Source organism: Ambystoma mexicanum, chromosome 7p (genome assembly GCF_040938575.1).
Source record: "Ambystoma mexicanum isolate Mex_15411 chromosome 7p, UKY_AmexF1_1, whole genome shotgun sequence".
Classification (NCBI taxonomy): Eukaryota; Metazoa; Chordata; class Amphibia; order Caudata; family Ambystomatidae; genus Ambystoma; species Ambystoma mexicanum.
Genome location: NC_090939.1, coordinates 944808072 through 944834472, shown reverse-complemented (window position 1 = coordinate 944834472; position 26401 = coordinate 944808072). Strand labels below are relative to the sequence as shown.

General features: G+C 44.7%; 1 protein-coding gene across 6 annotated transcripts in view; it reads left to right on the top strand.

Moving 5' to 3' along the window:
* Nucleotides 1-26401, top strand: part of APOO (apolipoprotein O) — a 1477911-nt gene that overhangs the window by 102837 nt on the left and 1348673 nt on the right. For 5 of the 6 annotated variants that reach the window (XM_069637277.1, XM_069637272.1, XM_069637274.1 and 2 more), the window contains exon 2: nucleotides 1204-1299. The exons of the other annotated variant lie outside the window; for it this stretch is intronic. In XM_069637277.1, the coding sequence (XP_069493378.1) occupies nucleotides 1207-1299 (93 nt within the window). In that variant the 5' untranslated portion in view covers nucleotides 1204-1206. The remainder of the gene's footprint in view (nucleotides 1-1203; nucleotides 1300-26401) is intronic. 6 annotated transcript variants of the gene reach the window in all.

Genomic DNA, 26401 nt, shown 5'->3' with positions numbered 1-26401 from the left:
GACGTCCCCCTCAACAGAGGCCTTCGAGAGACATCGACTTGGCGCAGAGCGGCCTCTGATGAAAAATTTCGGAAGCACCCGAAGATGGACATTACAAGTCAAAGATGAGCAATACATTGGAGAAACATCCAGTCGAAAGAATGTTACCAGGGGTAATTAACTTGTTCTTCTGTTTGTTTTTATTTGTTCTTCGTATCATTAGTGAGTGGAGCACTACTAGGCACCATGCCAAGTCGCATGCACCACCGGACGTCATTCTGATTGCCCTTCTTTCTGCGCTGCCCTTACGCTAGGACATGGTTTTACTTAGGAGGCAGCACATTGAATATAGAATGAAGCAGTTAATAGATACCCGGTTGTAGCAAAACATGAGTTAGTTTGCATTGATAAAAAACGAAGAAAAAAGACGATTTTATTGACCATCTTTTTTACCAAGCTGCGAGTAAACGACAGGACTGCGGTCAGTTAAGTGAATATGGAGGTAGACTCTAGAAGTGTCATTTTATATAAGAACTTGCCAAAGACCCAAAGTGACTGCCGGGTGACTGCAATAATCAAACCCCCGCTAACCCTTCGTTGACTGGCTGCGATTTGGTTTGAGAAAGGGTCCGCTCTTGTACAGCGGCCTGCTAGGATAACATTTAAATTACAGATGGGAGTTGTGGGGCTGCGGTCGATGAGATTACTTGGCCAAGCGAGAACCAATGAAAATCCCCTTTCGCATTCTGCCTGTGTGCAGGAGGATATGTTCCCTTCCTCTTTGCGGACACCTATACCTCCACAAGGATTCTAGGTACTGATTCCGCAATCTCCTGTGTAATCTGGGAAAAGGGAACATATTAAGGATCTGGAACTTGTGGAGGCTAATAAGCCTGCCAGATGCTGTGAACAAACATATTCATGTACAGGGAAAGAAATGCTACTAGTAGTAGCATTTCTGAACTAGATCTTTTGAAGTGGACTCATTTTCCTAGTTTTTAAAATACATAATTTGAATGTTGTAAAGCGTGGCTTATAAAACTGCATTCCCTTGTACCCACAATCTTTTGGGGTATCTCTGGCATAGAAGTTGCTGAGACAAATTAGTATAGCCTCTAGTACTAAGAAAAATTACTAATAAAAGCAAATGCATTCATTGGTATTTGGTGGAGCTGAGTTTAGTATGTGTGCAACCGGGATAACTCCATTCATGTTTCTTTGCAGATAATGTTACTGACAGCTGCTCCTGCCAGCTTGCGTCCTGTGTACGCCTCCAATGAGAAAGAAACACTTAAAAGGGAATATATAAGAGTGGAGGAGGTAACGCACAGCTTTTTTTCTTCTTGTTGTTGATCAAGAATGCCAGCTAGACGTACAATCAGGTTTCCTTTCATTCTGAGGTTAAGCTGTGATGAAACAATGGGTATTTGATTTCCAGATTTAAGATTGCCTGCACAGTATCCCTGTTTATACAAACACTGACAATTTTACAAGCGCCATATAACATGGGGTACTAGTAATCCATGCGCAACAATATATTTAGATTGTTTGACATCTGAAATTCGAGCAAATTCTTTGTACGTAGTTTATCACTGCGTGCTGAAAATAAAGCCACGCAATGGAGGAAACGCCATTCAGAATTTGATGGATCAGCTTGGTGCTAACATCATATATCCAACCAAGTGGGGCCCCCATGACCCTAAAACATCCTAGACCTGTGTGCAGCTTCATATGGCCACGTGTTGCTATTTTACACATCAGCGAGGTGTTGTGGCTAGCTGCAGCTATCCTTTACACACATACACGGGGCACAAGTTGGCACAGATACTGATCTTCCTGCTTATGCAGGCACATTTACAGTGACGCATAAGAACACAACCCAGGCACATACACACACTCCTTCACTCTCCTTATCCCCTGCCACACTACCCCAATCTTTATATATAAAGCTGAATGTATGTATTTGTGTAACAAGTTATATAAGGGAGATTGCAGACCATGGGAAACCAGTGGCGAATCCAAATTAGATATCTGTATATTTCTGCAGTTGTCAGCAAAGGAGTGTCCCAATATTGTGGCTGCCCAATATTAATTCAAAATGATGTCACTTAGGAGGGTCATTCAATAATGTGCCAGCTTGCAATTGAGTGAACAAAGACAATTTCTATTTTACGGGTGATGACAAATCAATGTAATTCTTAAAAGGTCTTGAATTCCAAATTGTGGATTGCTTAGTCTTAGAAAGTATCAACGTCTATATGTGACATCTGTCACCATCTAATTGTCACCATTTAGATAGTACCAACAGTTTGTCGGTGACCTCAATCAAAATATTTTGTAACATTTACAGGGCAACCTTTAAAAAATGAGAGAAATCTTGACAAACAGTCAACCTTCAAGGTACAACTACTAAAAACACACAGGAATCTACTAAGGATGAGTAAGCTCATATTTTGGAGCAACAAAAGATTAACTTTCAGAGCCATAACTAGTTGCTCTTTTGAGTTGTAATATCTAAAACTCACTATACTTATTTTTAATTTATGGCTTTTCTTTCCTTTTTCTTTCTTGTAATTTTTCTTTAGATAAACCTAACAACTGTAGCAAAACCTCCTGATGATCCACTGGAACCACAGTGGAGAAACACGTGTAGAGGTTTCAAAAAGATTTTGATTGACATCACCGACAAACTGTTGGTACTATCTAAATGGTGACGATTAGATGTTGACAGTGGTCACATATAGAGGTTTATACTTTCTTAGACTAATCAATCCCCAATTTGGTATTCAAGACCTTTTGTGAATTACATTGATTTGTCATCACCCTTAAGATTGAAAGTGTCTTTTTTCACTCAATTGCAAGCTGGCGCATATTGGATGACCCTCCTAAGTGACATAAGTATATATATGTGTGTGTGTGTTTGTCCAGCAATACAAATCCACACCATTGAACCCACATCTACCAAATTTTGCATGGATTCCTCTTTTGTCTGGGGAAGGATTGTAGTCCATTTGGATGCAAAAAATGTATTCCGTAGACACCCTCATTTACTGATACTCACCCGATTCACTAAAGTCTGTACTAGGAGGAGGCAAAATTTGGAAAAGTGTCTGAAGCTAAATTTTCGATATGTCGTATATTCCTTTAAAATGTATTACTACTGTATACAGTTCGAAACTATTTATTAAAGCACTTTTAAAGGGAATAAATAAAAGAATTATTACATTTTTCTTTTTATCACGCCAGTCCAAATATGGAAAATAGCAAGATTACAGTTTACTTAAGTTCATTCACGAGAAGAAAGCACAATCAATCAATCTTTCTTGGACATTTTTTCAAATGTGCTGAAGCCATTAAGTGACTGAAACATGCTGCACAAAAAACAAACGTCACTTGGAAATGATCCATCTGATGCAAAGTGAAAATCAATATCAAGAACTTCTGAAACACAACAACAAACAGCAGCACGATTTGCCAACCAGAGGACAAGAGCAGCTTTCTCCAGGGCCAATGAGATGCCAGAGCAAACTGAAGCAAGACTTGCTGACATGAGGACAAGAGCACCATCCCCCAGGGCACATGAGACCCCACTTGATCAGGACATGAGCAACACTGATTAGCCCAGCTAGTACACACTAACAACAACTCCCTAACATTACTGTATGTCCCAATGTTGTGTAATGGGCTACTGCACAAGTACTAGGTATTGAGGGGCAGAATATGAAAGAATGAGGGTGAAATCTGGCCATTAGGAGACACAGGGTTCGGCAAGAGTTGTCAGTGATGGGGAACGGGTTGGAAATGGGGCAGAGAATACAAACACTGGTGAGCAAGCTGGAAGAGTCTAGAATAAGATTCTTGTGGCCACAGCTGTAGGTGGACAAATGGCCTGGGTTGGGCAGTTCTTTTGTTCCAGTCCCTTCCTCCAGTCTTTTAGCTTCAGTACACCATACTTCTCTTCCCTGTATCCAACCCAGTATCTGTGCCCCCTATTGCTGAGCTCTGTGATCTTATAGTACACCTGATTGAACTGATTGTTCAATGACACTGCTAAGTTAGACCTTTGTCTCTATTGTCTCTGGACATGAAGGGGATTGCTTGGGTTCCCCCTTTTCTATTTGTTCTAGGTGTTTTCCCTATTTTAATTACTCTGGCTATTCTTATCATGTTAATATGGCTGCCGAGGACGTACAAAAGCAGACAGTCTTATTTTTAAAGTCACGTGGAAGTGGCGTTATCCTTACATGGCTCTGCAGTTCAGACTATAGTCTCCCCGGTGCCTCCCAGAAAGTGGGCCGCTGATCTTGAATATGTGGGCGTATATATTCCCTTCCCTCACTGGTCCGCACTGGAAGACCGGTTGCACTCTCAACTTCCTGTGCTGGCTTCTGGGGTAGAAGCTGAGATTCTACACAGACGCTCTACCTCGCTAATCCCATAGGATCTGTCATACAGGTGGCCAGAACACGGCCATCGCTATTGGATCCAGTTCCTGGTGGTGGAGCAGTGCAGGAGGATCTCCTGGGTGAGGGTTCTTCGGGGGGAGTGGAAGTGGAACACCCAAGGGTGAGACACGGTATCCCCTTCCTTATGACACTTTTTCCCCATCCTGCCCAGTAAGATGCTTTGAAATTCCCCCCCTCCCCCTCCCAGTCCCCTTCCAACACAAACCCTTTCTCACACTGTGAGGTGAGCGACAACAGACTAATATCAGAGCCATTTACCTGATATGTCCCAACACAAGGGTCACGCAGAGTTGGGCAATTGCCGACAACTACACACACCTGACTGCCCTTTCCCTTCCCCATAGGGATAAAAGGCGGAGCATGAGAGCACACTCTGAGCAAGGCCAAGCGCACGAGGAAGCAGCTATTCCAGGACAGCAGTTCCAGCGGAGGAGAAAGGTGGTGTGACCTGAAAGGACAACCCCTGCAGAGCCACCAAGAAGGGACCGTAAAACTGGGAATTGCAGCTGGCGAATCTTGTGAAGGATGTCTCTGGTACATGGGACCCTCCAGCACTGATAGCCAGGGTGGGGAGATGCGGTTGCCGTCGTGGTACCGTGCCGGACTCCAGAGGCAAGAGACGCCAACAGATTTCGACACCGCTGGTGAGTCGGGAAGAGACGATAATAAACCGGACTGTGTTGGGCTCAAGGTTGTGAAGAGCGATATTGGATGAAGAAAGAAGACTAAAGAACAAAGGTCTTTTATGTGTAAAATTGGCATCAGAGTTAGAGTGGTCCGGTGTCACATGGGCGCTCATTCGAAGGACTCCCAACTGCTGCCCCCCCCCACCCCCGTCTCCTGAACCAGGAGAATGTATTGAACTAAGAGCGTGGAAACTACAAATACCAAGAGGCCTTAGGGAAGGCCAGCATAAGCTGTTAAAGTGGTCGTACAAGGGTCAAGTCAAACCCCTGTACAGTTGAAAGTCTTTGGCACATAGGGGAGGCAAATGTGAACCTGACTGAGGGATGCCTGCAAATCCATTGTGATGATAGAACTGTGTGAAGCGTAACTGGGGGCTGAGACTCGGACTTGGGTAAAGGAAGAACCTAAGGGGTCTAGAATGACTTTCTTTTGAACTGTGATAATTGGCAAATGTGAACCCAGCTGAGGGATGCCTGCGATATATGGTGAGCAGTAATACACCCGTGACTATTGTGTTGACAAGTATGAACCCGACTGAGGGATGTCCACAGTGAGTGGTTGGTCTGAACCCGACTGAGGGAGTTGAGAAGCTGGCATTTGTGCCCGACTGAGAGGAACGCCATGCAAACTGTGATTTTGTGAAGGCCGCACTTGCCATAGGCTAACAGTGACCCAGCGAGATGACATCGCCCTTCAGAAGTCTGTTTAAAGTGGCAAGGGTTATGGGAGGCTGACACTGAAAAAAGGATCAAAACCTGGCTGAAGGGGATCCTAAGGTGATGAGTAATCGCCTGATGTGAAGGTTACTAGAAGGAAATGTAGTTCTGTTATTAATGTGAGATCAGGCCCTCGGAAGCAAGAGACTTTGCATGAGAAGAGACTTGGACACAGAAGGCCTGGCCATAACAGCCTGACTTCTCATTTTGTGAGCACTTCTTTCTTTTCTTGTGAACATTATATCCCACTATTTTGTAGCATAGCGGTAAGGATTGCAATATATATTTTTTTTAGTATAGGCCCTTTTTATTTGACTAGACTCTACTAGGACTGAATTATTTGATGGTCGTAGCTTGCTCCCATCTTAGATTTAGGTTTAGATTAGGCATTTATGTCACCCGTTTTACAGTTTAATAAACACCCTTGAACTGGGATTTTTTGTGTCTGTCTTACTTTGATACCATGCCTTCCTTACAGATGCCTTTTAATGTTAATTACTTTAGGTCGGCAAGCTCCTTCAAAGTCTGGGGTGTTGGTTGGGGCAGAGGCGTTTCTGGGGGGGGGGGGGGCTGGGAGGGCTATAGCCCCGGATCTTTTGTATGTAGCCCCGGATAGAAGCTCAGGGGCTACAACCAGAAGGCTAACTAGCCCCGAGACCCGACTGTCACGACATTAGCGTAGGCCCAGATCTTTTCCAGATGTAGCAACACCACTTGGTGTGGGTAAGCGAGGCATCTTTGAAGGGCAATAAACTTGCGGTAATGAAGGGGAAGGTTTACTACGCTTACACAATAGATGCCGATGTTGGTACTGCTACAGAGACTCTGTCACTGGTGACCTAGAGTGGGATGTACTAAGACAAATGAAGGGCCTTTGGAGATCCCCAATGTTCCTGCCTCTGGGTATCTCATCAGGTAGTAGCCTGTCATTCCCGGTCCCCAGATCATTTCTGTGACTAACAGGAGGGGTATTTAATTTGATTTCATCACAGGCGACTATGGATTAGGGTGTGATACTGTGAGGCCAAACTCATTTTTTTGTATTGTCATTTTGTGGGCTCCTTAACGTTGATGCTTGCCCCTTAAAATTGTGATGCCAAGAGGTGTAACTAAACCACTATCAAGGTGGCAATGCCGCTTTGTAGTTTCAAATATTGCCTCAATAGAATTTTTTTTTTCTAAGTATTAAAAAAGGCACATACCCTCACAATCGCATATTGGTTCCATATTTCCTTGAAGTGGAACTTCCAAATTAGTTAACCTAAATATGCTAATTGAAGTAATATGCATATTCAGGCAAATCAATAGACATTACTTTGCTACAAAATGTTTCCCTGCTGGAGCCATATTATGAAAAACGTGCTGAGCAGTGTACCATTGAATTAGATATTGGCATCACCTGGCTTTTATGGTGCATTTAAACCGTAAGACGGTGGCAGCAGGCACTATATAAAAGAAAGGTCATTATAATTGCAATAGACCGTTTTTTCTTCTGTAGTCCTTTCACTTTGGGATAGCACACAGACAGCCAATGAATGGGTTTTTCTTCTCTCTTAGCAATACTTTTGCACAAAGGGCTTAGTGAACCAGTAGAAAAACATGACACAAAAGACATGCTGTCCGAATGGGCATTTCATAAACTCCTATATTAACAGGGGTTTCTCTACAAAGAAAGGGTGTTCCGTCACTGAACAATCTAAATAGAAGGTGTGCGGAAGAGATCAAAGTGCCTCAGGTATACTGTCTGCCAAGGATCCTGGTCTCCCTCTGGAACTCTTGTCTGCTTCCCTTTTCCAAGTATTGTTTTAAAGCAGTCCACAAGCTGGTTTAGCCTCCCCCAAAACAGTCTCTGGGCTAGCACCCAGCATGAGTCTTGACACTCCTTAAATACAGACTGGAGCAGATGGCGCCAGCACTCTTTGATTCTTCAAAAACAGTCTCCTCAAGATATACGATTGCTCTCTTGATCTCCTTTTGGGTTACAAAATTTCGCAGCACGTTTTCTGTCACATCTACCCCAATCTCTAACATATAGTACACAGCACACTATTTGTACTCCAGGGATATAGTGCCCAGCTCACTTAATTCTCCATGCTTCTTAGCTCTCATGTTTTGCAGCTTTTCTGAGGTCTCTCAGCTCCTGCAGGCCCCTTAACCTATCTCAGGTTATTTTATTCTTGTAAGCATTCCAGCCAGCTTATCTTCCCAAGCTTTGCTCTCTGGTTCAGGCATCTTTTTTTGCTCCATCGTTTCCAGACTCTTCTGCTGCTGTAAGTGACTGGTTCCATCTCACCAGATCAGTTAGTCTTTTTATAGGCCTCCCCCTGTTTTGTATTTGCTCTTTCGCTTGGTATTGGTCAGGCCTGCTCTGATTTTGTTCCAGCCCCTCTAATTGTATTTCATGGCTGAGTGAGCAATTTGAATCACCTGTTGCCTCTATATGGCCCTCCGAGACTTTAGAGCCCCTGGCAGCCACCTTGAAAAAAAAACAGACTTTGGCTCTTTGGATGCGTGTCTGCTCCCAGCAGTTATTTGGCAGTGGATTGAATGCTTCTTGTCTTTGTTCTGATGGTTCCTGGCTAGGTTCTCAACTGGAAGCAGGATTCTACGCAAAGTACTTAACACTGTAATACTGGTCCATGCAAAATCCATGTGTTTACAGTGATCCTGGGCTCAATGGTAGCGAAGCTTAGAAATATCGGTTTATGCAGATATTATGAGGGCTCAGAATTTGATTCTACTCACTACAATTATGGGCCAGTGATCTCATATAAATATGGGAAGAGCGCTTAAGGCAAGTGAATAAGAATAGTTATTATATAAAGGGTGGCATTAATTAGTTGGGGTATTTGGGTATCTCACCTTTTGACTGCCTTCAAGTAGCTCATGTCACTGGCCCGAAGGCCTTAGAATGCCATGTTTCCTGGTCCGCGGAGACCATTTGTGACCTTGGACAAGAGTACACATTTGCAATATGTTTTTTACATTTCTATTCTATCACCAAGTGACAGTGGCATAATGGGAGAAGTAATTTTCCTGGTTGACGCTACTGTCCAGTGAAACCTTAAATCACATGTGAACCTGATTGAAAACTTTGCCAGGTGCAAAAAGCTGTCACAGGAGCACAAGAGAACATGGAAGATTTGGGAGACAACACTCAGCATTTAGCAGAAACAGGGTACGAGACACAGACAACAAGGGAAAGCAAGCACATATAGGGGTTAGCAACGATTTATCAGAGTAAGGGGTGCTCGGGACTAGGAGGAATCTCCAGTTAGATTAGGGAAAGACCCTGGGTTCCGTACCAGCAGATTACTCTTTACAGGTAACACACAGCAGCATTGTGGCTTGGATATGCTGAAGAGATGGTTGTACTGTGTGTTTGGTAAAACGTGAGACCATATATTGAGGCAGGAAAGACTCTTATCAACTAGACAGAGGTAACAGAAGTCGCTCCCTTATCCGATCTTAATGGAGACCAACCTTTAGGTCACACTGTATATGGCTGCGGAAATGAGGCACAATACGGGACCGATTTGTAATTAAGGTGGAAAAAAAACGAGTGAATAGAAATCCCCAGGTGCAGGATAGACAGAGAAAACAAACAGAAGCCAGGTTAACGAATGCAGCTACAAGTACTACTCCTACGTCCCGACCCCTTTCCTCCATACTGTAAGGGCGTCTTTTTCACCAGAAAACAATTTTCTTCTCCATTAAATTTAGAGGTGCTGCCCTGGGATCATGCGCTCCCCTGACTACGCCCACCAGCGCCACTCCCCAGTCCTCTTTTCCACGTCGACGGAAACAGACTGCTTTCATCAGCACTCCTGAGTTAGGCCTCTGGCCTAGTAATTCCATGTGCTCTTCCCCGGAGAAGTGTCTTTTGTCTTCTTCTTTTTTGTCTGTATTCAGATACCTCTGTTCTCCGGTGCCATGCTCCTCCCCGGCGCATGCTGACGTCAGCGGGTGTCCAGCCTGCGAGGGGCTCTTCCCCACGACCGACCCCCATGCTCTCTTCATCCGCTGCCTTGGCCCAGAACACGGCTGGGATGGCTGTACCGTGTGCAATGCACTATTATCTCGAGCTTTGAAGAACAGCCTAGCTTGGTGGAGGGAGCTCTTTGGCAGGTCGCTGCCAGAGATCTTGAGATCGTCAAGCAAAAATCCAGGCCCAAGGTAGGGGCACTTTTTTCATCTGCACCCTGCAAAGGTGACTCCTTTCCTAGGAAGCGCACCAGCGGGATGGACCTTTCAGGTTCTTGTACCAGGGTGGGTACCGAAGCTGCTACAGCTACCGGACACCAGGCCGAGGGGTCAGGAGATCCTACCGGTGCCGTAACTGAGGGACTGCAAGATTCTATTACTGGGTTTAGGCCGCTATGCCCTACTACCAGACAAATGTCTGAGGGAGCAATCCGCCTACCAGGCCTCCTCCTGAGGTGCAGGGCAGGCCTCAACCTCCACCGCCAAGAGTCTTGGAAGAGGCCAGGACAAGTGCGGCGAGCACCACGACACATTTGGGGAACAGGTAGGGGAAGGAGTTTCCAGGTGGAACTGGTCTTCACCGGGCACGTGGCCTACGGCAAATCCTTTGTCGCAGGGCGGATACACCCAGCAGACAGTAAGGCAGAGTGTGCCTAGGTCTCAGCCCATGCCCGCGCCTCCAAGCGCTCCACTGCCCTGTGAATACAGGTTTTAAAAAAAAAGTTTGACCCTCATGACGTCTCCACAAATGGGAATGTGATCAGGGACATGCTCCCTCCAGGTCTGCAGCAAGTCGCCCCCAGCAACTCCGCCCGTCCAGCGACCCCCGCCCATGGTGTAGCCCCAGCTGCCCTTGCCAGTTCATGTCACGCCAGCTACCACGCCTCCAACGGTCTTGGCGACCCCGCAGCCTCCTCTACAGCCGCCGGCCCCTGTCAGTACGCTATGGCAACCAGCGCCCAGCACTCCTCTAGCTGCACCAGGCCAGCAGGACAACTTGGTGGACCCGGACGAGGAGGAGGACCCAGACACACCTTTGTCGGCCAAGCCCTTCCATGAGCGACTTGCAGGACTGGCCGAATACTTTGGGCTTCCTCAACCGGAAGATGAACAACCAGAGGCACGGGGGTCCTAGCAGAGGTCCTCACTCTACGCCTCTCGGCTAGAACGGGCATCCTGATGCACAAAGATGTAGTGGTACTAGCCAAGAAGGGATGGCTTAAAACCCACTCGGTGCAGCCTACCAACAGGCACCTCAATGCCAAGTTCAGGCAGGTGGAGGGGGATCCACTCTTGCTGTCGGCACACCCTCAACTATACTCCTCGGTGATCGCCGCAGCTTCGCTTTACTCCAAGCCAAAATAGTCTTCAGCTACATCAGCCTCTGCACTCCTGGGTAAGGAGTAGAAGATCCTGGAAGGATATGGGAAGAAGATTTATTCCAACGCTTCCATTCATCTTCGTCAGTCTAATGCGGACGCTATGCTCGCCGCTGTCAACCAGAGGCTTTGGCCCGAAATCGCAGAATTCCTCCTGGAACTTCTGGTACAGAGCCAGGTATTCTTCAAGGCGGGGCTGGCCGAGGTGATGATTGTAGCGCATGACATTATGGAGTCCACGGTGACTCACATCGACACCTCAGGGCGTGCTATTTGCATCGCTACGGACATGAGAAGGACGGCCTGGCCACGGGCGACCAAGTTTAACCCGGACGTCCGGGAACGCATACTGGATCTTCCTTTTGTGGGTGGTCACCTGTTTCATTCCACCACCGATGAGGAACTGGACAAGAAGAAAAACAGTTCACACACTGCAAAATCATTGTCCATCCTCACTAAGGCTACCCCTAAAACCTACAGCCAGACACAGCTGTCGGACAAGGGTCGGTCCTTTTGGTTGGTTCCGGGGCTACCAGGAACGAAAGTCCAGGCAACCAGACCGGTCTCTGACCCAACACTGGCTCAAACACAATGCTGCGCACAAGGGTTTTTTTCAGTCCTCCTCCTCCGCCTTAAATGGAAAAAGGCATGACACGCACATTCGGGTCCAGGTGTCTCCGGTGGGGGTGGGGGGCAGGCTTGCCCTTCACTCCCCATACTGGTGCACAAGGTTTGCAGATCCCTGGATCGTCTCCATAGTGTCCACGGGCTACCGCCTACCGATCCCTCCTTCCCCTCTCTCCTCCCCTCCGCTCCCACATTGATTGGGACAGCAGTTCTGTTGGCAGAAATTCGATCTCTCGTAGAGAGTCGGGCAGTGGAAGAAGTCCCAGCCTCCTAGCGGGGTCTAGGCTTCTACTCACAGATTTTCGCCATGCATAAGAAGGACCAGGTGGGCCTGAGAGTTGTTGGACCTTTCCTCCTTGAACCTTTCCCTTCCTCTTCAAAAGTTCAAGATTGTTACCCCAGCGCTTATAGGGAAGACACTATGCATGGGAGACTGGATGAGCTCCCTGGTTCTGAAGCATACGTACTTGCACGTCCCGATCTGGCAGCCCCATTGGTCCTTTCTAAGATTCAGGACCATGGGCTTTCATATCCAATACAAGGTTCTACCCTCTGGTCTCAATTCAGCCCCCAAGGTATTTACAAGCCTAATGTACGCATTGGCAGCCCTCCTAAGGGCCCAAGGTCACCACGTCTAGCCATACCTAGACGACTGACTTGTCAGGTAGGGTCTCCGGAGGCAGTCCAGCACGCCTCCACCTTCCTCATGAATACTCTACACGAGTTGGGATTTTCCATCAATCTCAAGAAGTTACAGCTGGAGCCTACACAGAATCTACTATTCATGGGTGTCATCTGGGATGCAAGCTCCGAGAGAGTTTTTCCCTCAGAGGACAAGATCAGTGTTATCAAGAGTGCCACTGGGTACTTTCTCAGCAGAGCTGTGACCTCGGCATGGTGGTACCAACACCTCCTAGGCATCATGGCAGCTTGTCTCCTGCCAGTGCCATACACAAGGCTCAAAATGAGGCGCTTGCATTTGTACTTTGCAGTCTCCTAGAGTCCGGAGAAGGATTCCCAGGCGGAACTGGTCAGCATCCCTCTTCGTCTCCACCAGGAGCTTCCGGCAACCGGCACCGCAGGTTACAATCTTTACGGACTCATCCTTAGAGGGCTGGTAAGCTACCCTGGACAGCCACAGTGTCCATGGAGTTTGGTCCCATCTGGAGCAGGAAACCCACATCAACTGGCTCGAGTTGATGGCCATCTGGCTTGCTCTCATGGCCTTCCTCCCTATAATCAGTGGCAAGGTGATCCTCATTTAAACGGACAGCTCCACCAGCATGTATTACATCAACAAGCAGGGGGGCACCAGGTCTCCTCCCCTCTGCATTCTAGCAGTCAGCATTTGGGAGTGGGCTCTGGTGAACAACATACACTTGACGGCGATCCACCTCCCATGGGAGTCAAACATGAAGCAGACAGGCTCAACAGGATGGGTGCAGGCAATTGAACGATCAGGTCCTTCAAGGGATCTTCGACAGATGGGGTCATCTGCAGGTGGATCTCTCCGCCACCTGGCACAACAGGAGGTGCCCTCATTTTGCATCCTGGCAGGGACTGGGCCGAGGCTCGCTGGGCGATGCACTGCAGATACAGTGGAACAACATGAACGCATATGCCTTCCCTCCCACTCGCCTGGTACACAGAGTGATCGCCAAGTTAAGGGAGTCCCGGCACCTCAGTATCATTTGGATAGCTCCTTGGTGGCTGGCAAGGCCATGGTTCTCTGAGCTGCTCAGCCTTTCGGACCAGCCACCGATGCACCTTCCGCTGGGCCGAGCACATCTACTATCGCAGCAGGGGGGCATAGTCCACCCCGCCCTGCAGAAGTTAGTCCTCGCAGCATGGTTCCTGAACAGGTCACACTAAAGCATCTGTGTCAGTCGCAGGCTAACCTTGACATCATACAGAGTGGTAGGAGCAATGCTACTAGGAGCCAGTACAAAAGCAAGTGGACTATGTTTTGCCAGTTGGTGGAATCAAAGGAGGTTGATATTCTTACTTGCACGTTGGACGATGTGTTATCCTCCAGGCTCTAACCGCCTATCAAGAAGCCACACCCCATGTGGGACCTCAACGTAGTGTTGGGCGCCTTAGCGCATAAACCTTTTGAGCCAATGGCATCCGCAGACATCAGGCTAGTCACCATTAAGACAGCCCTCTTGGTGGGTCAGCGAAATCCAAGCCCTTGTGGCTTCAGAGCCTTACACTACCTTTCATAGGGACAAGGTGGTGCTTAGAACATATCCTTTGTTCTTGCCAAAAGTGGTCTTTGTTTCACATAAATGAGGAGATAGTGCTACCTACTTTCTTTGCTGACCCTTAGTGAAATGCTCAGATTGTCCTGCACCGACTAGATGTTGGGCGTGCTCTAAAATTCTACCTCGACAGAAACGGTAGCTTCTGCAAATCCGAGGCTCTATTTGTCCCCTTCTGGCAGAGGGGGGGTCAAAGCCAGGATATCAGGCTTCTAAGGCCCCCATAGCAAGATGGATGGTTTCAGCCATCAAGGAGGCCTATGAGGGGCAGCACAAACCGCTTCCTGCAAATATGCATGCCCACACTATCAGAGCCAAGGCCACGGCAGTCGTGTTCCAGAAGCACATTCCGTGGCAGGTCATCAGCATGGCAGCCACGTGGGCCACTCCTTCTCCCTTCTGCAAGCGCTACTGTTTGGATGCCGGCTCCAGGTCAGAAGCGGCATTCGGGCAGGCAGTATTAAGGAACTTGTTTTCTTAAGAAGGGTCACCTCTCCACCCTGGGGCTACATTCAGTAGTTATCGCCCATACAGTATGGAGGAAAGAGGACGGGACATAGAACTAATTATGAGTTAGTCACCGTAGTGACTACCGCACTCCTAGTCCATAGTCCCCTTTCCTCCATACGTCCCACCATCCCCCCCTAATAAAACTGGTGTCATTAGGCAATGCTAATATTGTCGATGCGTTTTATCCACCACCTCTTACTTCCAAGGAAGAAAGGAAGAAAGGAGGCTGCTTAGGCTGGATCCAAAAGGGCTTTAAGCTTTTATATTACCAGGCTAGCAAAGGTTAGACAAGACAACCAATTCTTTGTTGGTTATACCAGACACAGATTGGGTCAGGCTGTGACTAAGCAGACCTTGTCACGATGAATCATTTTGTGTATTTCAGAATGTTACTCTTTGACCAGAAAGGATGTCCTGAACATGTAAGGGCACATTCTACCAGAGGTGGGGCAACCACCTCAGCTCTGCAAAGAAAGTCTACCGGTGCAGGACATTTGTAATGCTGTAAACCCGGTCTTCGATACACATCTTCTTAAAACACTACTGCTTAAATTCTTTGTTGGGTTGGGATGCAAGATTTGGAAAAGTTGTTTTACACTGTTTAAATCTGTAGAGCAAAATTCACTGGTCCCACCTCCATTTACAAAACTGCTATGGGGGTATATCAAAGATGAGGAATCCGTGGGAGTACACAATAAATTAGAAGAACAAATGACTTATCCCTGGGAACGTTCTTTCTACTACATGTTCCTCCCACCGATTCCTCATTGCTCTCCCAGCCTACCCTGATGACTTCGGGCACATTTTTTATTAAATTGATTTTTCTTCTCTTTCAACACCTATAAGGGTTAAGTGTCCTAGGTCGGTTGTGTAAGGGAGGGGTAAACTGCGGCAAGGTACGTAGTGCGTGCTATGTATACCAACGTCACGTCTGAGTCTAGTGATGGAAACTGTGACGATTCATGGGATCTCCAAAAACAATGATGTCCAGTGAAGAACTAGACCTGGGGACACCCGGGGTGTAGTAAATACTACTGCATTCTAGAACATGTAATTAATCATTTTGAAGCAAACAAAATAAACACAAGGTGCTCATAGTTCTTTCGGTAGTTCTCTTCTCTTTAATGTTCATTGTTTAAGCACAGAGACTTATGCCGATGCATTTCAGACTGAAACGCCCATCTTCAGGGCAGGTTTTTACAAATTCTTAGCATAGCACGTTCTTAGGGTTTGACCTCTAGTGTACACTACTAGACAAAAGTATCAATACAAATAACAAACACTGAAAATACTTCATGCTCAGAGGCCTTATCCTTATACTTGTTCAGTGAGAGAGTAGAGGACAACTGGCATTCTTTGCTGCCTAAAAAAGGTGGAGCATTGGTGTTGCAGTTGCTCTGGAAATCAACTTTAGTACTGATACTCTAGGCTCCCTGAAAGACAATAGTGCATAACTCAAGGAACCGTATGCATAATGTTCACTCTGTATTGCCCAGTTGTGAAAGATGCTGTAAGAGTGATGTGTTTTCACACTACATCTATGAATCTGAAAAGGCATGTGTGGATTTAGCTAATGGCGTATGAACAGATTTTAATTTGGTCGTCAAATTAGACTGCTTTGCCTAATGAAGCAAAATGCACTGTGCGGGAATACCTGGAAAAGAAGTCTGCTATTTGGATATGTGTACCATATATTCTGACTGTACAGAGCTTGGTGATGGATGATACAACATTATCACTCGCCTTACCTCAGTGAGGCTTGTACTGCACTATTTTGCAGAGTTTGATTGATGCGCTGTGAAGGAAAGAAACACAGGCACATGACACTTATTCTGCCGAGTTAAGTTTGTTCAAGATTTGGATTTGTTTTCATATGCTACAGCTGAAAGTTGTTGGAGTAGTAGCCCTACCTTGGCTGTACCGTCAGCTTAAATTGCGGGCTTCCGATCTCAGGGATGTGTCAGCCAGCATTCTTGTAAGTCACTGCGTGTCTGCCAAACCATGGAACATTCAAGTTAACATGGTAACAGACGCAGGGATGTTGGGAGCGTTTAATATAACGTTAGCGTGTTGCAGCGCGCGGCTCATGACTAAAGAATAAATGCATTGTGCAGCTTCACTGCATTCTGGTTAACGTAGTGTCTTATATTTGCCAGACCAATACTGGCAAATAAAATGTGTAAGATCATTTTGTAACTATCCTGCTCTAGAACCTGGAGGGTATCACGTTTATTCAGTATCTTAAGTGCATGAGAGGACACCTGCACATGAATACTATTCCTGGTGATTATGTGACCCATATTTGGCAGTTCATCCAAAAGTAGCTGGTTGATGCTCAATCCATTGAAACTTCAAATGATTACTTCGCCATTACTCTGTATGTACAATGATACAGTACATAATATCCTGTATATTAATGGAATAGTGGTTCAACTTCCATGTACATAACCACAGATATGATGGTAATACATTTTGAAACTAAATATCCCAATTATCTAGTCATCATTTTTACAGACTACAATTCTGAAAGCATCTTTCTAGCACAGCATCAACCTGGACAGTGCTCTTGATCACATATGTTGTTTTAAACTATGTGAGAAATCTATGGGTGTTCTCCCATCCAGACCCCGAGAGTCCTCTATTCAGGTGGCCAGGGGAGGGCCATCGTTGTTAGATCCCAACCCTGGGCGTGGATGAGCGAGGGAAGATCACCTGGGTAGGGGAGTCTGGGGTGACTTAGTGAGAATACCCCAGGTGAGACGTGGTATTCTGATGGGGCAATAGAGGAAGGACCGAACACCTTCATGGGATATGTTGATTCCCACAACTCTTGTCCAGATGTCATGGCCTTTGATTCTGATCCTATCAGTTATGACCCGGTGGTCAGTCAAAATCTCGAAAACAAAATATCGAAAAAAAAAATCTCAAATACAAAAGGCCGAAAAAAAAATATTGAATTTTTTATTTATTTATTTGTATATGTTTTTGGGGTCAGGTAAGTAAAAAAAAGGGGTAAAATAAAAAAAAATGAAAAAAGGGGGATTGGGGGGGAACCCCCCATTTTGGAAAAAAACACATTGAAAAAAAAATTCGATATTTTTTTTTTCGGCCTTTTGTATTCGAGATTTTTTTTTTCGAGATTTTGTATTCGAGATTTTGACTATAAACCGTTATGACCCATGAGGGAGAAAGAAAGAAGTCGGTTGCCCAAGAAGTGGGAGAAAGAAGGCTCAAATAAAACCAGAACAGAGTTCTTGTATTAAGATGTTTGTCCTCTACCTGTCCAGGTTACAAAGAATACTCTCCACACCCCTGTTTTGACAATGAACCCGCAGACATAAGGATGGTAACCATTCCCTTCAGTAAATATTAGATCAGAAGATTTTTCGATAGTCAATGTCAACTCCCTAAAAATATAACTGGAAATCAATCTAATCTACAATCCCATTACACTTCACTTCCCTCTCCCTCAGCCTTCATGGGGTAGTTCCATCTCGCCCCATCTCCAGCAAATACTGAGACGAGAAGGATGCAACTAGGATCAATGGCGATTACCCATAGAAACAACATGGCGAAAGTAAGGGAACCCAATATAGAAAGAACACCAGTTGTCCCACTAATAGTCAGGCAGGGTCAGGCATTTGATAATAACCACTCGCACCTGACTCCACTTGCTCAACTATAAAAGGTGTGTTTTTCACAGAGGAGCGAGCGAGCTGGGGATATTGTCGGGAACAGAGAGACCAAGGAGCAGAGAGCAGCATGACGTGAAGCGTGAAGGAGCACAGCATGCCGAGACGCTGGCCCTGTGTTGGTGAAGGTCTGCAGCATGGCTAGGGCGATGTGCTTCCAAGGAGCCAGAGTGAGGCAGTCCGCATTCTGCTGTTCGTGCCTGATGAAATGCTCGTTTTTTTGGGACTGGTGTCTGTCCCAATGAGGTCTGAGGGGCAGGTGGTGAGACCTTGACCTCAACCCTGTGTATCCAGAGAAACTGCTCATCAACACAACGCTGCCTGGTGAGATTCATGTCAGTGAGAGAGAAACTCTGGAGTGTGCGGCTGATTGGAGGGGAGCAGAAGAAAGACACCGTTTGTGAAGTGGCACGGCATGAAAAAGAGAGCGAACGTTTATAGAGCGGCATGGAGCGGAAGGCGAGAGGAAGCCGCTTGATGTGCAGAGGGAAAATGAAGACATTTTAAGAGTGTAAAAGTGTGCAGAGGCACAGGAAGAGCACGAACAGGTGCAAGCGTGATATCAAAGGAAAGGTACATCCTGACAAACTGAACTTGTGTTTGAATCTAAGAGGGGCCTAAGCTTGGGGAAGGGAAACCCTGAGAGGCCTAACAAAGTGGAATACCTATTATTTTGTCACACCGAATACAAAAATTGAAACTTGGGGATTGGAACCCTGAGTGACCTAATGAAGTTGAATACTTATTGTTTTTTTATTGCTAAAGGAGTTAAAGCTAGGGGAAGGGAACCCAGAGGAGCTTGGAAAGGAACTGTTTATGTTTGTTTTGATTTGTGTTCTGGAATGTGGAAGAGCTAAAGCTTGGGGAAGGGAATCCTAAGGAACTTAAATTTGAAAGTGTAAGACTGCAACGAGAACTTTGAAGAAAGTTTGATGAACAGCCCTTTGTTGATTGAACTCATTTTTGTGAAGCTGACCACACCACACCACACTTGGTGAGAAAGTCACCTGAAACTAACCTTGGTTTTCTGTTGAACCACTATTTTTCCTTTTTGAAGACTTCCTGACACATTTTTGTAAAGAGTGAGGGCAAGCATATGTTTAGACACAGACTGACTATTATTTTGGGACTCTTAGACATTGACGGCCCTTAGAAACATCAGTTAAGGGAAGCATCTCTTTAGAGTTTTTTACAACTAGGGATTACACCAACCCAAGAACCTTAGAAAATAAAGGTTTTGAAACAAACTTTGAGTCCGTGTCTCTCTTGTTACCATGCCTCTCTCACAACTACCATCATTACATATCGCACCGTATTCAACAAATCATCTGGTTCGTGTTTCGTTATCCGGCCATTCAACAGTGCAGTAAAACATTTCAACACAATGGCATGGCCAGTTCTTATGATTTATGTTCACTTTGACTACCATGACTCATTAACGTAATTGTTTGTTTGCGTGACAATTACTGATAATGCATATGGGTTGTGTCTGACCTTGCTTGTTCACATAAGTACATACCTCTGCTGTCATTGCCTATAGTGGGGTTAAGGTCTGCTAGCACATAGCCGGACACCAATTCATTGTCTCATTTAGTACTTAACAGCGTGCATTGTCATTAAGTGTTAGGAAGTTAAAAAAGATCTCTGATGACAGAGACAATTGGCAATGTTCAGCAATATTCTTACAACACCAGTCGCCCTGCTTATGTCTTTCTTAAAGATCAAGACTGAATATGAATCATGGATCAATATTGTAACATCATTGGTTGTGCTCTGGAAGACAATCTACTCGCATTACAATCTTTTTTTACAAATAACAGTACAGGTCCAACCTCACAGGAGAGACTTCCCATCATGCGTACAAGGGCTCCCATTCCATGATGGAACTCCCTAACCTTTTTACCCTTGATTCCATAAAGTCAGCTGAGAAACAATCTGAAAACACTGCTAGTTATTTCAATACTCCTTCCTTCCGGTAAGAATTGATACCACCAAGATAAGTAAGACCAAAATAGACAGTCTGATCTCAAATCTCTTCCAAGAGTACTGTGACGAAGATCGATGAAGTTATGCAAACTATTCCTTTGGCAAGTTCAGACGGTACTGGGAAGAGGTGGCCCTGAGGAGCCATGAAGATTACGCAATGGACACAAACAAGGGACTATGACACTCCACTGGTGTGGACCCAGCTGTATGACATAAACATGGAGAAAGGACCCCCTAAGAAGCGAAGCAGGCATGAAGTCTGGCAGACCAGGGAAGTTCGAACTTGGAAGCAAGAAGCTACGCTGGATAAGCAAACCTCCAGTCATGAGGATGCCGACAGCAGGGTGCAGGAGTCCTTTGCGGTCCGACTCAAAGCAGGCCTGGCTGGAAGCTGGGAACCGATCGACGATGGTGTGACCTCGAGGAGGTGGACAGAGCATTCCATTAGCTGCGCTGACACTGCCTGGCCGGAGACCCCACAGAGCCAAAGCACAGCAGTGGATAGCGGAAGGAGCAGCAAGGACAGTGTTCAGTGGGAACAGATCGTCCCAACATTCCAGGAAGATCCGGTGATGTGCCCCCACCAGAGAAGAGGTAATGGGAGTCACAGGAGGCCCAGTAGGGGATTGGGAAAGGGAGCCGAATGTAATTAACGCATGAAGAGTAATCTCTTTCGTCTCATTAGTTGGCTCAAGAGTAGCAAATGGACAAATGGAAAAAAAAGCCCCAGGAGTAATCTCCCTCGTCTCCAGGGTTGTGATAAAAGTACCAAGCATCAAGATTATATCACAGTTGATAATCCTTGTCCCAGTTCTTGTGTCAAAGAGACTAAGAGAGAACAACATGTCTGGAGTAGTCTCCCTCAACACTATCCTCAAGAGGGACACTAAAGCTAAAGAGTGCCAGGAGTACCGTCTCCTTTGTCGGAGTGTTAGAAGGAAACAAGGACACTATGGGAACAGTTACCCCTGTACTCACCGACAAGAGGATGGTAAAAAAAAAAGTCAAGGAATAACTGTGCATTGGAAACAGAGGGCGAGTATAACCTTTAAGCAAGCCCTGAGAGAAGACTGGGATTAATTGCTGTGGTTGATAAAAAAGGTTGCAGGAAGTTATCCACAGATAACAATGGCTGAACCAGGAGAAGGGAGGTATTTTCCTGGTATTGGCTACAAGTGCAGAAGTTGAAATGGTATCAAAGAATCATAGAAACACACCCATAGGGCTTATCCCATTGAACCAGGAGAAGGGAGTCATTTTCCAGGAACTATTTACATTTATTACTTGTGTTAGTGGCAGGGCTAGAGTAGGCTATGTTTGGACACGGGACTGACACTTGGAGTTCGACAACCACCCTGACCACAAGCACCCAAGTTTTTCTTTAGTTAAGTAGGGAGAACCCTTTAGAGATTGGGAAGGATGGGCCATTTTCATTATTTAAATAAAGATTCTAGTGAAAATGACACCCCTTTGTCAGACTCCTTACTCCAGCACGCCACAAAGCCGCCCATGGACTTCGATGTCGCACGGCACCCTCTGCTGTCGGAAAAAAGTTTTTCCGAAGCTCCAAGCAGGATATCTGTATTTCAAATATGAGGAAGCCGAGGGAGAAACATCCAGTAGAAAGAACATTACCAGGGGTAAGTAATGTGTTCTTCTATTGCAACATCTGCCGCAGCAAAGGATAGCAGCTATCCATGAAAGACGAGTATTATGCACAAAGAGGTGCTGATGTAGGGCTGTTCAGATGTTTAATTTAACAATCAAACAAATGAAAAGATAGGGAGTACACATGGATGTACGATGGTCTACTTCAAAGGCCCTCTTTTTTCTTTAGTAACATGACTTCCAACACCTGCAAACATTTCTGTAGTTCAGTTATCTACTTTACCTCCTGTGACAATCCAGACAAGTATTTAAACCTTCTAGGGACATTCTTGGGCCAATCTTAGCTGAAATTAAAATTGGTGAATTTACTGGCTTTTCCTCTGTGGACCAGAAAACAGCAGACAGCTGTTTTGGCTGCAAAACAAAATGTAAATGTATATCTGCCGGTGGTACAGATACTAATGCCACATGTGTATCTTCCTAACGAAACAATAGCTTACCTTGCAGAGTAAATCTTCCGCTTCCGCTCTTTCCCTCTTCTTGCTCCACTTTGATGGCATTCTTTCCCCCCAGACATCCAAGAAACAGTGCACACGGATATGTTCAAAACCAAACGTCTACGTCCTCACCTCCTGAGTTACCCTCTCACCCTACCTCTCATCTTCCTGCTAGCTAACATTTTTCCCTCGCCTTTAGCCAGCCTCTCACTCGCTTCCTCTGCGTCCACTCTAGCACTTCAGCCATCATGGTCACATCCCGAGCACAGCTTCCTATACCGCCTAACTGCCCTTAAAAAATGTCTAATGTTGGTTGTCCTTAATCTACATATGTTCACTTATGTATTGTCCCCAGTGACTGTTCCATTTACTCCCCTCCACAGCCTTGTCAGAATGTCCCTCACATTAGCCCCATTATAAGAAGCTCACTGCTTCCTCTCAAATGTGATTTCTTATCTATTGTAAGTTCTTTTGTGATCAAAAGAATTCTTCCTGTATATAAATAAAATATAATGTGTTGCCTCCCCATTCCAGCATATTCTATTTCTTACCAGTATCACCTATCCATAAGCTAATTTAGTAAGGCATTGCAGCTGGGGAGGTTACAGGAGGCACTTTTCCAATATCTAGCCACATGTTTGAGGTTTTCCCTGGGGGGGGGGAGCTTTGTATCAGGCAGGACGTTCAGGAGGTATCATCTCCCATTCATCTCTATGTGTGTCCTTGGCCCTTGGGGAGGCTGCAACTGGGACTGGAGCGATCTTACTGGTTGGTGCCCATGCTTTCATTGGGCCCTTAGGCTGGACTCTGTGTTTACATCTCCATCCACTGCATTTCCACAGGTGTCTCCAAGGCCACAGATCTTCTAGCATTCCTGTGTCTTTGCTGAAGGTTCTTGGCTAGCTGTTTTGTAGTACTTTTCCTCTAATGCTTAAGAGCTCTTTGTTCAGGTAGTCTTGTACGTCTGCACAGGAGGCCACTGCAATATTTTTCCAAAGGACACCAATCCTTGGATCAGTTGGACCAACACATCTCCTATGACGGTGCTAAGAGTTGCAATCAAATAACACTTGCCAATATTGGTGTCTGTATTGGTGAGATCTGCTTCAGTGGTAAACCCTGCGGCTCATTCTAACCAACCTAATCGGTCATTTATTCTTCACCCTGGTAAATTCCCTAAGCTAAGGACTGTATTTGCATCATCCCATATGTGATCAATGAATTCCCTCTTACCCCTTCTAGTAAATAATTCTTCAGACTGTTGCTGTAGCCTTATTGCTGCTCCTTTTATCCAATTGGAAACCTGGTTTATGACCTGAAATGCAGACAAAGGTATTGAAAAAACTATAATACCAAAGGCTACCTTAGGAACAACATACCAGAACCCAGCTCTATCTATCCGACTACCTGTATCATACCATAGCAACTGTGTGCTACAAAGCAGAAAAATTCATCAGTGTCATTGAGATATTTTCCCAACTCCTTTCCCAACTCCTACTCCTGTGCTTCTATACTACACCTGTCCAGTACAGCCACTGAGTGGAAACCCAAAGGAATGTCTACTGTTCTCTTCATTTCCTTCTCACTTCATTTCTGCACCGTCATATTCAGTACCTATGTGGAACAGACCGGTTATAGGTCATATTACTGAAAACAAAGGACCGAAAAACAAAAGTACCGAATCAAAAGGACCGAAAGTCAAAGGTCCGACATCAGGTAAAAATCATGTAAAAGGGTCATTTGTTCAAAACAAAAGGATCGAAGATTAAAAAACATATTGAATGAAAATTCAATCGAGAAAGGGTTAAAAGACTAGATCTAACCGAAGAGTAAAGAACCTTGTGTAGAAAGCGTATGCACAGGTGACGGTTGGAAACAAACTGTCAGTGCGTGAGGGAAGGTGACAAGGAGAAACCAGGTGACACAAAAGAAAGAGACGATAACGTATTTCCTGACTAAAATAAACTGGTAAGTAAAACACATAAAATTGATGAAATATTTATAAAAGTAGCACGTTAGTCGGCAACCAATAATTAACGATAAAATTGGCTGTCACAGATACGTATTGATACAGATATGGAGTACATAAAATCACAAATGGGAGGTACGCAGCTAGTGTTTGAAGGATATATCTACAGTAGAGAATCGACACGTAAAGAACCAGTTACTGGAAGTGTACGGAATATAAAAAATGACAGTGTACGGGAAGAGCAATAACTAAAAATGAAAATGTAAGATGTACAGGGTAGCATAATCATATGCCCGACACTACAACTGTATTAATAAAAAAATCGATAAGTGAACTTAAAAAAAAATGTGGAGGAAAATTAAAATGAAGCGACCAGCTCGCTAGTAAACAAAGCATATGAAAAAATGCCACTGCATGTTGCCGCGCAAATGCCAAACACTAAGCTGATGAAAAGAAATGTAAATAGACTGAAACAGCAAAAGGAAAACCTTCAGATGGCACCACAAACATATTTAAACATAAATGTGCCAGAAGTTTTACAAAAAACAGACAAAGGTGAACAGTGTCAGTGGAAAACATTGGATATAAAAAAATGAGAAAATGTTGATTTTTGCTACTTTACAAATTTATCGCACCTAGGGGATTCAACAATATGGCACAGAGATGCAACTTTCAAATCATGTCCAGCAACATTTCATCAATTTTATAGTATTCACGGAACAATCAATGGAACAGTTATTCCTTTAATTTATTTTTTAATGCCAGGGAAAACAGAGGAACTGTATAGACATGTATATACAATAATCAAAGAGTCATTGCCAGACAAATCACCAAAGACAATAATCATGGATTTTGAACAAGGACAAATGAAGGCGTTTGAAAAAACATACCCGGACACTCACATTCAAGGCTGTTTTTTTCATTTCGGACAATCATTGTGGAAAAAAATAGAGAAAATAGGGCTGAGAACAAAATATATAAAGGACAGTGAATTTCCACATCAAATCAAGAAAATATATGCACTGGCATTTGTGCGAGAGGACAGTGTAATAACGTATTATGAGACATTGATTTCAACACAGTACTTTTCCGATCATGAGGAGGAATTATCTGATTTAATGGACTATTTAGAAAATACATGGATTGGCCAGCTAACAAGACAAGGCACAAGAAGATCATCAAAATACCAAATTAAAGTATGGAATTGCCACAAATCAGTAAAAGAAAACAGGCCAAGAACCAACAACATCCAAGAAGGATGGCATAGCAAAATCAACAAAGAATTCAATATAAACAATCCGAAGTTATGGCACTTCATCAATCGCCTTAAAACAGAACAAACCACACAAGAAATAAAAATAGCACAATCAATTTCAATGGAAAACGTCCCTAAACACAAAAAAAATACCGAGATTACGAGGAAAGAATAAACGGCATAGTAAATAGTTTTGAAACAATGGAAGCAATGCAATACTTAGAAGCGATTGCGTACAACTTCAAATGCTAGAATAAATGAAGATCAACTCGCCCAAAAACGCCATATCTGTAGTCCAAACGATGTCACCAAAAACAGGAAATAGATAAAACACACATCCGAAGGAGGTACAAAAGATAATCCAAGTGGAAATTCCATTAAAAGGTACAAAAAAACACCAACCCATGGGAAAAAACCATTCGAAAATAAACGAAAATCCAATTCCGAACTCCGTGGGAAAGTAAAAAAACATCAATCCAAGGGAAAAAAAACATACAACCATAAAATCCAGGAAGAAAGGCTCCGATCCAAAACAGCAATCCGAAGAAGAAATAACCCAAGCAGGAAAAAATTAAAATCCCAAAAAACGTTTCCATTGGAAAAAAAAAAGTAAATCCATACCATAAAATCCAGGAAGAAAGGGTCCGATCCAAAACAGCAATCCGAAGTAGAAATAATCCAAGCAGGAAAAACTAAAACTCCAAAAAAACCTTTCCATTGGGGGAAAAAAAGCAAATCCATTTAAAAAAAGGGAGCGTGTACGAAAAGCGACCTGACCAGGAACA